This window comes from Orbicella faveolata, unplaced genomic scaffold, assembly GCF_042242905.1.
Source record: "Orbicella faveolata isolate gen_17 unplaced genomic scaffold, um_ofav_v1 contig_24, whole genome shotgun sequence".
NCBI classification, from domain to species: Eukaryota; Metazoa; Cnidaria; class Anthozoa; order Scleractinia; family Merulinidae; genus Orbicella; species Orbicella faveolata.
In genome coordinates this window covers 31,107,501-31,120,779 of record NW_028301552.1, presented here as the reverse complement: position 1 = coordinate 31,120,779, position 13,279 = coordinate 31,107,501, and the positions used below count along the sequence as shown (strand labels likewise).

Sequence of the window (13,279 nt, the reverse complement as noted above, 5' to 3'; positions counted from 1 at the left end):
CACATGACCCTCAAGGACGTGGTTATAAACAACATCTTCGTCGACAACAAACTTGAAGTTTTGGCAGATTACATTGCTGTCCACGGCAATGAGTAGGGTCAGGTGTGAAACCAAAGCCAGCACTCGTAACAAACACAAGGCACTCATAGTCAAGCTCCTATAACAACATAGAACAGTGAAGAAATAAAACGTTGTTGAAAGGTTTAGCGTGACGAGTGAATTGTCTTTTCAGAATTCGAAAGAAACGTCTCCAAGAGGATTTGAAACTCTTTCTTCTGGTCCTTTCGTGAGTTGATTGAAGTGAATGTCATGGATTCGAAATATAGTACGAGGAATTTTAAAACTCTTCATGATATCGCTTGTCTTCCGTAACGTAAATATATGGTTTATTAACAGATACGAGCATTTATGCACGTTAAAATGTTTTTTTTTTGGGATTATTTTTGACACGAAACAAAATCCGTGCTCACTTTCGAAAGAGTTAATCGTGCATTTGTAAACCCATCTTCTGTAGTTTTAGGTCCAAAAACTCTCTTACAGGCAACATGCCTCGCGGGTAAATACATCTAAAATGACAAACCAGGATTCGTTTAGGAGTAACTAGAAGATTCTGACAACTTCGAATATCAAATATAAGTGAACTCACCCACCGATATGCTTAGACAGTTCACAGTTTGTTGTAAGTTTGTTGAAAACCCGTAGAAGCTAGCTTGCTAGCCGGTTTGCAAAACATATCTCGGCTAGAAAATCCTGACGCCGTCATACGTGTCGTATATCACATAATTTACAGATCAGCTCTGCTTTGATTTTAGTATTAATAACAGTTAATTTTTAAACGTGTTTTTGGCGTCCACTTGGCGTTTATTATCAATACATTTTGACTTTAAATTAAAACCGCTTAAAACCGCTTAAATTTCTAAAGAAGTTCTTGCTGCGTTGTTTGCACGTAAGTTTAGTTTAGAATGTAATACAGGAGATTAGCTGTAAAGCAACTAAATTTGAGAATATACTTGAAAAATTAAATAGGCTATAATCGGGGCGGATGTCACTCGATGGTAATTAATGTCGTTATTGTACATTGTAGTCACCATCTGCCTTTTTATTGGCTAAAAGCCTACAGTTAATCCTGGGAAACAGCGCAACCTACAGATTATTTACTAATCTGCTAGCAGATTAGTGAATAATCTGTAGGTTACGCGCGCATGACAAAAACCATATCCAATAATTGTTTATGGTAATGCCGATGTTAAAATCTTATCATTAAATGTGTCCAGTTATTCGCTAGCAAGTAATTAGCCAACCAGTTTACTACCTGTAGAAACATGAATCTGGCCTTAAAAGGTTAATCAGTGGATCTTTTATGTATTGCATAACATAATGTATCCCAGCAAAAAATATTTATTGTTAATCTGAAATGTTTTCACCTCCATTGGGGGTTTCCGCCTCATGGATGTGACTCTTCACTGGAGACTCAAACAACTGGACTTTTCATTGATAGAATTTTGCAGTCTTACTATACTTTGCAAGCTAGTTCTTAATGAACGATGTAACATTTCAGTTAGACAAGTTAAGCAATGCACTGACCCAGTTTTAAACCTAGAAATTAACTGCAAGAGGATCGAATTTCGATGAGTAAAGGACATGTGACAAAAGCCTAAGTACTTTTTAAAGGCAAGATCTATGCTAAAAATATTATTACTGTAATATTTCACGAAAATGACAAAAATTATTCAAAGATTGCAGATTATGTTTCTGTTGACGAAAATTAATTCAACAAGAAATATTTCGACACAGTAAGAGATTAATGAACCTCGCTAAGCAGGCACCAGAAATTCGAAACAGAAAATAACAAAATTAATTATTCAGTACGAGGTAAATGTATATAACGTTATCAGCTGTTATCACTTGATGTCCCTATATAAAACAAGGATTACCGTTGATTAAAATCGCTATTGGGATATTTTTCAACCCGCTGTTTGATTTAGCTTAGATGAGGTTTAGAAACAAAGTACCTTTTATAAGTGTTCTGTTTTGTCAACACACCAAACACCCGTGGATAACCAATTCTACGGAATCCACAATGAGAAGCTTTTTCGGCTTATTGAAACACATAGTTGTCATATTTGCCGAGGAAACTAAAAACTCTTTGTAGCAGTTGAGAATTTTATCGGTGGGGAGAGCCTGCTATGCTACAAACAGAAGTTCTTTAAACTTCAAAGAATTTAGTTTTACCCATGGAGCGCTCTAGATGCTCTTAAACAAGGGCATCTAATTAGCTTGCTATATTTTTGCCCTTTTCCATTTCTCCTCTTACTTGTCTACTTTATATTTATCTTTGTAATTTTAGAATGGAATAAATAAATAAAATGAAAAAAAAAATAGCAACATTTTAGCCTTGTATTTAGTCTGTTCTAGGATTTTTTCTTGGAAATTCGTGTCGTAGCAGCGATGAAAAACTAATACGCACGATTGTCACAGTTTTGTTTTTAGGATGAAAGACCCGCATGAAAACCAGCTTAGACTGATGTGGCTTCCTTTCTAAATACTGTTATTTATTTATTTATTTATTTATTTATTTGAATTGTTTTAATTCTCATTTGTCAAGAGTTATGTTACAATTATTCCACGAGTGCACATTGGATATGAGACAATAGCTGTATGTGTATATTCTAAAATCGATTTATAAATAATCGATTAGTATACACCACACAAGTGAGAGCTTTTTTCGCGATCTGATTGGTTACTCGGAAGTGATAAACAAAGTACTTGTCTTTCTCAACTTTCATTGGTTACGTTCATCGTCATTTATTTTCGTCGTCCCTGTGGTGTGTCTGGATTTTGCTTGACTTTAGCTAGTAGGGAGATGCTGTTTAGTTTCCACGGTCAGTAAATTTTAGACAGATATAGACACCTACCTATGCTGTTTTTCTAGATACCTAAACCCAGATCAGTTTGACTGGTTCTTTCACTGGGTAATGGTTTTCATTATAGCTTTCATCCGAAAGTGAAAATGTTTCGGCATTATCATTATGGTAATTGTGTAAACAATCACGGAGTGTCCATGAATCAAGAAGGGAAGTCTTACCAAATGCTATCAGTTCATGCAAAACTTTCAGAGTGAGTTCGAGAGGGTTTGCTGAATACGAATCATTAGAAAGGCCAAAAAATTAATAAAGGAGAAAAAGAAGGCGATCTACAGTTTTCAACTGGCAACGTGCAACGTGCCTAAAATACAACACGAGAGTTCGCTTAAACCGGGGTTGAGAATGCTACGTTCAATACCGGGAATAAAGCCATGAATCCGGTTGTTTACATGAAGTTCCTCTTCAGCCGCGTCTACTTTAAACGTGAACTTACAGCAACACCAATGTGATAACCTTTGGCTGGTGAGAGATAAGTTAGGGTTCAAAATATGCATATTTCATTATCCACCAACAAGTAACCGGGGCAACTGAAATATTTCTGTAACGAAGTATTCCCGATTTTGACACCCAGCTCGATACAGCTTTGGTCAGCATTAGGCTATGTTTTAAAAACTTAGTATTACCTCAATTCATCAGTACTATCTTTATTCTGGAAACATTATGCACATTCGTGTCTTCGTTGTTCTAACAATTGTATACAGATAAGAAGGCTTCCTAATACCGCAAAGTTTTGCGCAGCGTTGGAGGTGGGGTGAAGAAGATCATTTTCTCTAATTGTTCCAAATATAACCCAGTGGTGAAAAGTACCATGGGATTTCCTCTCTTTCTGCTTTCGAGACTTGACTGTTTTTTTTTTTTTTTTACTATGTTACGTTTATTTGAAATAATTGTTTCCTTTGTTTCAGTGGCATGCCTGCAAGCTTAGTGCTTTTATGGCTAAGTGCATGACCACTATAAATAATTTAAAAATTGAAAATTAAAAAAAATTAAAAATAATTTACCTATGTAAAATTGCTAACAAAGGCGTGTTCTATAATTATCATCCTGGTTCTTGTCTTAAGATTGCAGTTTTAATTTGTACTGACAAAGGAGTCAAAATTCTGTTGACTACATATGCAACCGTGCGTTTTTGACCTTGACCTAATGTTCCATGACCGGTCACATGGAATAAGAATAAGTTCATTAATTACTTTTGTTTCTTGTATCACAAGTGTTTTTGTAAATAAACTGTAATTATCCTTGGATAATTAGTTTCTTTGCAGTCCCTGATAGCTCAAAACAAGTGCTGTGTTGTCGACGGGGGCGAAGAAATACAGCGGTGATCAGCATTTACAGCACCGTCATAATAATAGCCGAAATTTCTCTCGTGGTTAATTCCCCCTGGACTTCCATCGAAATAGGCTAACAAGACCCTGAGTCGTCATAGTTGCCAAAGAAACTAATAATTCTTTGTCGCGGTTGAGGATTTTATTAGTCGGGGCGCCATAAATTTAATATAGAGCTTGCTAAGCTACAAACAGAAGTTCTTTAAACTTCAAAGAAGTTAGTCAGTTTACCCATGGAGCGCACTATTAGCATCTTAACCCTGTATTTTAATATCTTCCCTGCAGTATTTTTAATTATTAAAGATTCATGAAGATAACCAATACGGACAATTGTCACAGTTTTTTGTCTAATATCTAGAATTATTATATGGAGAAGAGTGTTTTACTGGGAACTAAACCACTCGTAGATTCCATACGCCACTTCATCCGGGACCCGAGTGGCGTATTTTCCGTATGTCACCTTTGTGAGTGTCGTATCGTTCAATAACATCACGATTCCCGCCTTTTGCTTTTGTTGAATTGGTTTCTCCATATAATAAAAAGAACATTACACGTTGGCTCGAAGATATGGATTTTATTATATTGTTCTTGCCACGAGAACATAAAATTCATATCTTCTCGCCACCGTGTAATATCCTCGATATATTTAACAATTATTCCTCGAGCGCGCGTTGGATATGAAATGACTGATACCAACGAGGCACGTAACGACCTGTTAGCTGTAAGCATCTGATATCCAACGCGTGCTTTGGAATATCTTTTTTTTTTTTATTAAAATGGAAAAATTAAATAAAAATAAGAACTTAGGATTTCCTCTATTGCGGCTTTCGTGGCTTCCGTGAGTATTAAGGTGTAAAGGTAATGTCCCTATGCAAACTTTGTAACAAAGACATGTTCCAAGATTACTATCGACTTGATTATTTTTGTTTAATGTGTAGCAATAAAGTGTTCCAGGAATACAGATTCAGTGTAATTACGCTAAAAAGTATAATAAACAAATCGAATTTGGTTTAGCGTGGTCTGTACTCTTATCGACAACGATATGCGTCATCACGGTGGTCAAAATGTTGTGGAGTCACAAGGCGCAACCGAGCGAGTCCACAACAAATTTTTACCACAATATTTTTACCACAATATCAAGGTCAAAGAAAATGCTTTTTTTTTACAGCGCGAGCTGAAAAAGGCGTCGCGTGACACATTGACCCGAGCAGCTTTGCCTGGACTCTTATCGACAACGGAAAATTAGCCAATCAGATTGCGAGATTCGTAGCAATTGTGGTAAAACATTTTCTTGACAGTCCTGAGCTAAATTTTTCTGACTGAATTTTGCCGTTAGCAGCGCCCCAATAACTTTGGTCAAGCGCTCAACTAGCTTATGTCATAGCGGAGCTCCGGCGGCCCGAAGGGCCGTTAAGCGGAGTCCCATACCCATAGCGGAAAGAAAAGGAAACCCATGAATTGTTTTCCTCATGGTTATCATGGTTAGCGGTATTGCTCGTGAGCACGTACGTACAAAGACGACGACGACGACGACGGAGTCGCGCAAGATGGCGGCCATACTCCAACTAATATGCTGACAGAGACATGCACCCTCGGTTTGTAGAGTCCCTCTTTGATATTGGAAATCCATGTTATGGTCAATTGACACCTGTCAAAACAAGGTATCCGCTGACCAGTATCATGTGACCATATCGCGGGTTCAAGTTTAGAACTTATCGAGATCACGTGTTTTTTGTAGTTGAACGCTGACCAAGTTCTGGTTTTCGATTGGATCGCGGACTCACGTCAGGTTAACTTGTTGGCCGAGTGTTTCGGTAGCCGGCTAACGCTAACCCAGGATTATAAAAGTGAACCAAAGTATAATTTACTTTGTGTATAAAAGTTTTTCACTGCTTTTGTTTTGTGTATTTTGAGGACCTTGAGATTTTTCAAACTCAAGACAGAAGGCCAAACAACAGAAACGGAAAACTTCACCGTAAAGTTACAAAACTCAAATCAAAATTCTCCCATATCCTGGGTTAGCTTAATCGGGCTTTAAACAACCCGGCCCAGGAGTTCCGCTTTTAGGCTTGGCTAAATCTATATATTATTCTCTTCTACGTATTGGATTGAGACGTGTGAGTTCTAACCTGGCAATGGCCCTGTACTGCGGTTAAGGTTTAGGGCCGTAACGGACGTCCTTTCAATTTTTATAAATGTTATGTCTTTTCTACTCTCAGACGTAGAAATAGGCGACAGAAAATTGTCGGGCACAAACCGAGAAAGTGTTCGAGGCTAAAACTTTGACAAAGCGGCGTCCATTCCAGAAACAAAGACTATTCTCCAAGTCAAGTGATGGTTTCGAAAATAAAGTTATGATTCGACTCGGTGGGCTATGTCACGTAAATGCGTGGACTTAACTTTGTGCATTTGAATGTAATAGTCCTTTACCACTCATACTTAGTTCCAAACCAGTGTTGTGTAGTCGACGCTGGTGAAGAGGTACAGCGATGATCAGCATTTACAGTACCGTCACCATAATAGCCAAAGTTTCTTTCGTTACTGCTAATTGCCCCTGGACTTCCATCGAAATCACAGCCCCATCCCAGTTTACTCTGGTAACTCTTAATGCTCCAAGCTCTCCGAGCTATCTGTTTTGTCCCAGCGGTGCAGTTAGAGCACTCATGTCCCCGGATGTTTATGTACTCATATAACTGACACGTATTACTCCAGGTGTCAAATATGTCGTGACCTTCCAGCTTGGCGCGTGCATAGTCGGTATATTGCAGACCCTCTGTTGGGAAGTTACAGGTAACTCGTAGGTGTGTTGAGTGATTGGCAAGGGATTCCATCTGTGGTAAGGACAGGCGGTACGAGTTCCAATCCACTTTATTCTTTGTATGGTTCACTGGGAAATCAACGCCAAATATTTTTTTTTTGAACATGCCTTTATTAGCCAAGGAAAACGATTGTATCAAAGCCCAAACAAATCCTGGTTCTGATTCCATGTCACAGAAAACAGAAAACGCTTCGTTTGCAGAATCAAAAATGAGGTACTTTCCAGATGTCGAGGCCCCGTTTTTAGCAATGTCTTTACAGGTTCTTGGATGTTTAATCTTGTCACATCGCCGGCCTGTGTGAGTGTTGGGGCAGGTGCAGATAAACCGTGGGCCGTGAGGGTCACAAATCTCCTGACACACCCCTCCGTTAATACAAGGATTGCCACGACAGCATCTGTTCACACAGCGATGTATTCCCGAGATGAACTTGCCTCTACCCTATTGCAAAATAAAAGGAAATAAACAAGCCTATAGGGAAGACCGGGAATAATAAATAATATGAACATATTAAGCCGGGGTAAACCTGTTAGCAAATGCTGTTATCAAAGGGTGTCCTGGGCAACTAAAAATAGAAATGAAATAACAATAAAAATCCTAAAAAGAATACAACATATGTCGTAAAAGATAAAAACTATATACGATTAATAAAAATACTTATAATATTAAGAGCTTTCACTAAAAAAAAGTCCTTAAGCATTGTTTTAAAAATAACAGAGAGTGAGTTTCCTTCATGCATGTCGGTAGATTACTACAAACGTGCGTTCCGAAATAATAGCAGCCTTTCTTTGCAGTTAAGAACTTAACCTCCTAAATATATAAACACCGCTAGGATTGTCAGAGTTAATCTGATTGCGTTTCATAGCAGTTCCAAAGATCGCATATTCAGTTTTGTTAGAGTAAATAAACAGTTCGTTCTTGATAAACCAATCGTACAGGAATTTGAGCTCGCCTTTTAACACTCGCTAATATCCAAGCGAGTGAATTGATGAGCGAACGAATGACCGAACGAATGAATGCACAAATCAATAAATTAGCTCACCTTCACTGTGTAGCTCTTCGCCAAATCATAATAATTAACTCCTTGCTTCCATTTCAGTGCTGCAGGCTCCATTTCTTTGTTAACAACACTAAGTTCACAGTTATTTTCCATGGAAACAGGGAAATAATTTATGGACGCGCAGAAACAGTCATCTTTACACATCACGTGACACTGGGCAGTGTTGTAGACTGTCAATCTTCGAAACACGTGACCTTCAAGGATGTGGTTATAAACAACATCTTCGTCGACAACAAACTTGAAGTTTTGGCGGGTAACATCACTGTCTACGGCAGTGAGTAGGGTCAGGTGTAAAACCAAAGCCAGGAAACACAAGGCACTCATCGTATAGATACTACAACAACATATAGAACACGAGGAAATATAAAGCTATTAACAGATGCAGTATTGACAATTCTTGCTTTCAAAATTCCAACCCTTTTCCTTGTGTTTTTTTCGTGGGTTGGTTGAAGCAAATGTCATGGATTCATAACATAGCACGAAGAATTTTCAAACTCTTCATGAAGTCGTGTATCTTACTTAACGGAAATATATGGTTTATTAATAGATAAGAAAATTTATGCGCGGAAGAATATTTGCTTTTGTGATAACTCTTGACAGAAAACAAAATTTATGTTTGGTTTCGGGAGATTTAAAACATTTGCATTACAAACTCTTCATGCTGTCGTTTGTCGTACCAAACGGAAAATATTTATTTTTGTGATAGCTTTTGACACACTCACACACAAGAAAAGTTATTCTCAGCAGTTTCGAAGAGTTAATCGCACATTTGTAATTCACCTTCTATAGTTTTAAAACGTCATTCTTCGCCTTATTTTTTAAAAAAATATCTTCTACAGGCAACATGCCTCGGTAAATAGCTCGACAGTGACAAACCAGATTTCGTTTAGGAGTAGCATAAAGAATCTGACAATTTCAAATATCAAATATAAGTTAACTTATGACTTACCCGCCCATGTGCTTAGAGAGTTTACAGATAAGAGTGTTGAAAAGCTGCAAAATCTAGCTTGCTGATTTGAGAAACACCTCTAGAAGAGACGCCTTCATATGTGTCGAGTATCACATAATCTACAGATCATCACAGCTTGTAGCCTTAACAACATTGATCGATTTTTAATTAAACGTGTTTTTCTCATCAATGTAGAGTTTGACTTCAATACATTTTGACTTTAATTAAAAACAAAAAGAAAAACCGCCTTAGTTTTTAACAAGGTCTTGCTGTGCTGTTTACCGTACGCCGTTATGTAAATTAAGTCAAGAATGTAACACAAGATATTACACTGTAGAGTAACTAAACTTGAAACAAAATGCTTTAATTCAAATGGGGGCTGGTCGATGTCACTCGATAACGTTCGTTAGGAGTTAATGTCCTAGTAAGTGTTCTACTGATGTTAGGATCTTGTGATTTTTCTAACAAGTACCAGTCCAGTTTACGTATGGATACAGGATCCTAGTCTTATAAGGTTAATGGATCCGGTGCGTCCGGAGTAACATAATATATACAACCAAAACTATTTATTTTTGCAAATATAAGTTAACTCACCTGCCGATGCGCTTAGAGAGTTCACAGTTTGTTGTACGAATGTTGAAAACCTGTGAAAGCTAGCTTGCCGGTTTGCAAAACAACTCTAGAAAATACGCCATCATACGTGTCGTGTATCACATATTCACAGATCGAGATCAGCTCAGTTTTTTTTGCCTCAACAACATGAAATTTCATCAATTTTAAATGTTTTTCTCATCCACATAGCGTTTAACTTCAATACATTTTGACTTAAATGAAAATAAAGAGAAACCACCTTAATTTTTTGAAAAAGGTCTTGTTGTGCTGTTTGCACATGTATTATACGTAAGCAAGATATTATCAAGGTAAGAGAGCGAATCCCCCATATAGGTCCTCTAACTAAGGTAATCCCTCTTAAGTTATTTTTAGATATTGTGCCCAGTTCTTCCGAGAGATTACGCTGTAAAACAACTAAACTTGAAACAATACTTGCAAAAAGAGTTTTTAATGGGGGCCGATGCCACTAGCTCGATAGGAATTCGTGTCATAGGTGTTATATTGATACAGGAGCCATAATCGGGGACGGAGACCGTAAGTCTTGGGATCCGCGCGCACCTATGATATGGGACAATTTTTCTATTTTTAGAACAAATTGCGCCATCCTGACGTCATATATCCGCGCGGATCCACGCACGTGTCGGGGGCTCTCGTGTGGATGTTGTCACGTTGAGTGATCGAATGGTGAGAGCTGCGAGATTCTCTTGCAGATTTTTCACAGCGATGGCAGGGAATAAGGCAGGGAATAAGAACCAGGACTCTTATATGTAGTTTTATGCTCTGAGCTAAAGGAAAAGGTGAGTTTTTTTTTTTTCGCGCTGTGAATGAATAATATCTGCTCGCGCTAGGTGTACGTGTAAGTTTTTGCGCTTGTTCTGTGAAGAAAAGTTATGTAAGAAAACTCTTTACTCTGGTATCGAGTTGGTATGTGAGTTTCCCAAAAAATGCTTAATCATAACCAAACCCTGTTTTTGATAGTTTCTTATGGTCTCTGTTTGTTTGGCGCGTTTGCAAAAGTTTTTGAAAGGAAAGTCTGACGCGTACATTCAGTAGCTCATTTGTATAGTGCAGCGCGTGCTCTTTCAGGTCCGAGTCGGTGTTTTCAATTGTCAACAAACCTTGACAAAGATTTATTTCGTGTTCTTTTGTGCCGAGATGCTGCAACAATTTTCACCAACGCCAAAAGGCTACTAATATCATGTGTGTTTCTTTAACATAGTGAAATTTTACACGGCGAAAATAAAACAAACAAGGAGTTTTGATAACTCAACCAAAAAAAATCAAAATCGTTATTCGAGTTGATTAAAGCGTCATCGTAATTTTGCTGATTATTTCTGCTGTATTCACATATTTTCTCATAATATGTTCTCAAACATTTATCAACCTTAAACATATTTAAAAACTAGAGATATTATATGAGTTCGATGTACGTTTTTACAAAAGTGGGGAAGTCCAATGTCATGTTTTACTGACTGTACAAAACACGCATCGGCGGGCGCTCTTATTCATCGACAACAGACAATTTATTGGATTTTTGCACAAACAAAACTGAGCAGCATCTACAGACATAAACTTAATTGTCGTTTATTGGGCCTTGATAAAACATCAAGCGTTGCTTACAATTCAGGCGAAACTCAAACTTGCAATTATTTTTTTTGTTTTACTTTTCGGTCAAGATAGACTCCTCGCAAGCCTGTGGCAATAGGAGGGAAACTTTGAAGTCCTGAAACGCTGCTATATCCAAACATACCCAACTAGTTTTTTGATGTGTTTTGGAAAAGTTGTTAATCTTCAACATATGTGAAACTTAGAGTGGAGTTATGTACAGCTCATGTAAAAGAACCATCCGTCGGAACACAACTTGGTCAGCGATATATATCTAAGCTTAGCGGAACATACCTAAATTGGACACTGTCTTACTTCACTCAAACTGGAGCAGCTTACGACGAAAATACTTACGCAAAATTCCAACAGACGTAAACGGGTTGAGTTGTGGGCCAAAAACATGAAAAATTTTGGGGAGTTTTGGACTCCATTTTCCCGCGCGACATCCGCAAAAATCCTCGCAGCATGTACGCGCGTGTGCCTCAGGCGATGGCGCAATTTGTTCTAAAAACAGAATTATTGCCCCATATCATGGGGACAACCCCAATACTAGAAATGGCGCGCGCTTACGGTCTCCGTCCCCGATTATGGCTCCTGATTGATATAATATTTAGATATTATTCATGTTTCTTGTTATTTACTACAGACCAGTTAACGTATGGATACAGAATTCTAGCCTTATAATGTTAATGGATCCGGTACGTACGGCATGACATAATGTATACAACAAAAAACATTATATTTAAATTTAATATTTTCGCCTCCTTTGGGGGTAAAATCTTCCGCCAGATGGATGACTCTTCACTGGACTCAAACAACTGGACTTTCAACGATTTTCATTGATAGAATTCAGTTCGTAATAAACCATGCAACATTTCAGTTAGTTAAGTTCTACACTGCGTCAGTTATAAACAGAAATGAAGTGCAACAATCAAATTTCGATGCGTACAGGGCATGTAACAAAAGACCAAGTACTTTTTAAAGGCATGTACCGTGAACACTGCTGGAAAATTTCACGAAAATGACACGGGTACGAAAATGACAAAAGTTATACTTCAAAGTTTGAAAATTATGTTTCTGTTGACGGAAGTTAAATCCAACAAGAAATATGATGACACAATAGGAGATTACATGAACCTTGCTAAGTAGCTACCTGAATTTCGAAGCAGAAAATGACAAAATCAATCGTTCAGTACGAGGTAAAGGTTAAAATCTGTTGGTTTGTCAACGCACCAAGCACCTGTGGATAACTGTTTCTATAGAATCAAGTGTAACAAACTTTGTCGGCTATCAAGACCCTGAATTATCATATTTGCCAAAGAACTTAGGCCCCGTCCACATGTAGTCGGATATTTTTCAATCCGCAACTTTTTCTTTCCGGATTCAAAAATTTCCCCGTCCACACGTAGCGTATTCAAATCGAATTCACCTGTCCACACACATCCGATGGTATCCGGATTCACTCTAGAGAAACTAGGCCTACACGTTGTGCCGCCATGTTGGTTTATTGTTTGGTAAGAGACTGGACACGATTTTGCCACGTCATCGAATTCGAAAATATTCGGATTTGCCGTCCACGTGTTATCGGATTCGTCGCGGATTTTTTTTTTTTTCTCACTCTGGAGAGCGAATTAAAAGATATCAGGATTCGCCGGATGCGTGTGGACGGATGCCGTATCCGGAAAGAAAAAGTTGTGGATTAAAAAATATCCGGATACGTGTGGAAGAGGCCAAAAATTTCTTTGTCGCGGTTGAAGATTTTATTGGTCGGGGCGCCACAAATTTAATATAGAGCTTGCTAAGCTACAAACAGAAGTTCTTTAAACTTCAAAGAAGTTACCTTTTCCCATGAAACGCTCTAATAGCATTTTAACCCTGTATTTTAATATGTTCCAGCAGTATTTTTAATTATTAGAAATTTTAGGAGGTTATCCAACACGCACGATTGTCACAGTTTTGTGCGTGATATCTAGAAATATTTAACAATC

At 37.9% G+C, this 13,279-nt stretch overlaps 1 protein-coding gene across 1 annotated transcript; it reads right to left on the bottom strand.

Annotated features, from left to right (window-relative positions):
• Positions 1 to 6,675: 6,675 nt before the first annotated feature.
• On the bottom strand, positions 6,676 to 8,491 carry LOC110064987 (uncharacterized). Its single transcript, XM_020772088.2, has 2 exons — positions 8,108 to 8,491; positions 6,676 to 7,506 (listed from the first exon to the last, which is right to left on the bottom strand). The coding sequence occupies exons 1-2, from the start codon at positions 8,447 to 8,449 to the stop codon at positions 6,676 to 6,678; spliced, it is 1,173 nt and encodes a 390-aa protein (XP_020627747.2). The 5' UTR covers positions 8,450 to 8,491.
• Positions 8,492 to 13,279: the final 4,788 nt, after the last annotated feature.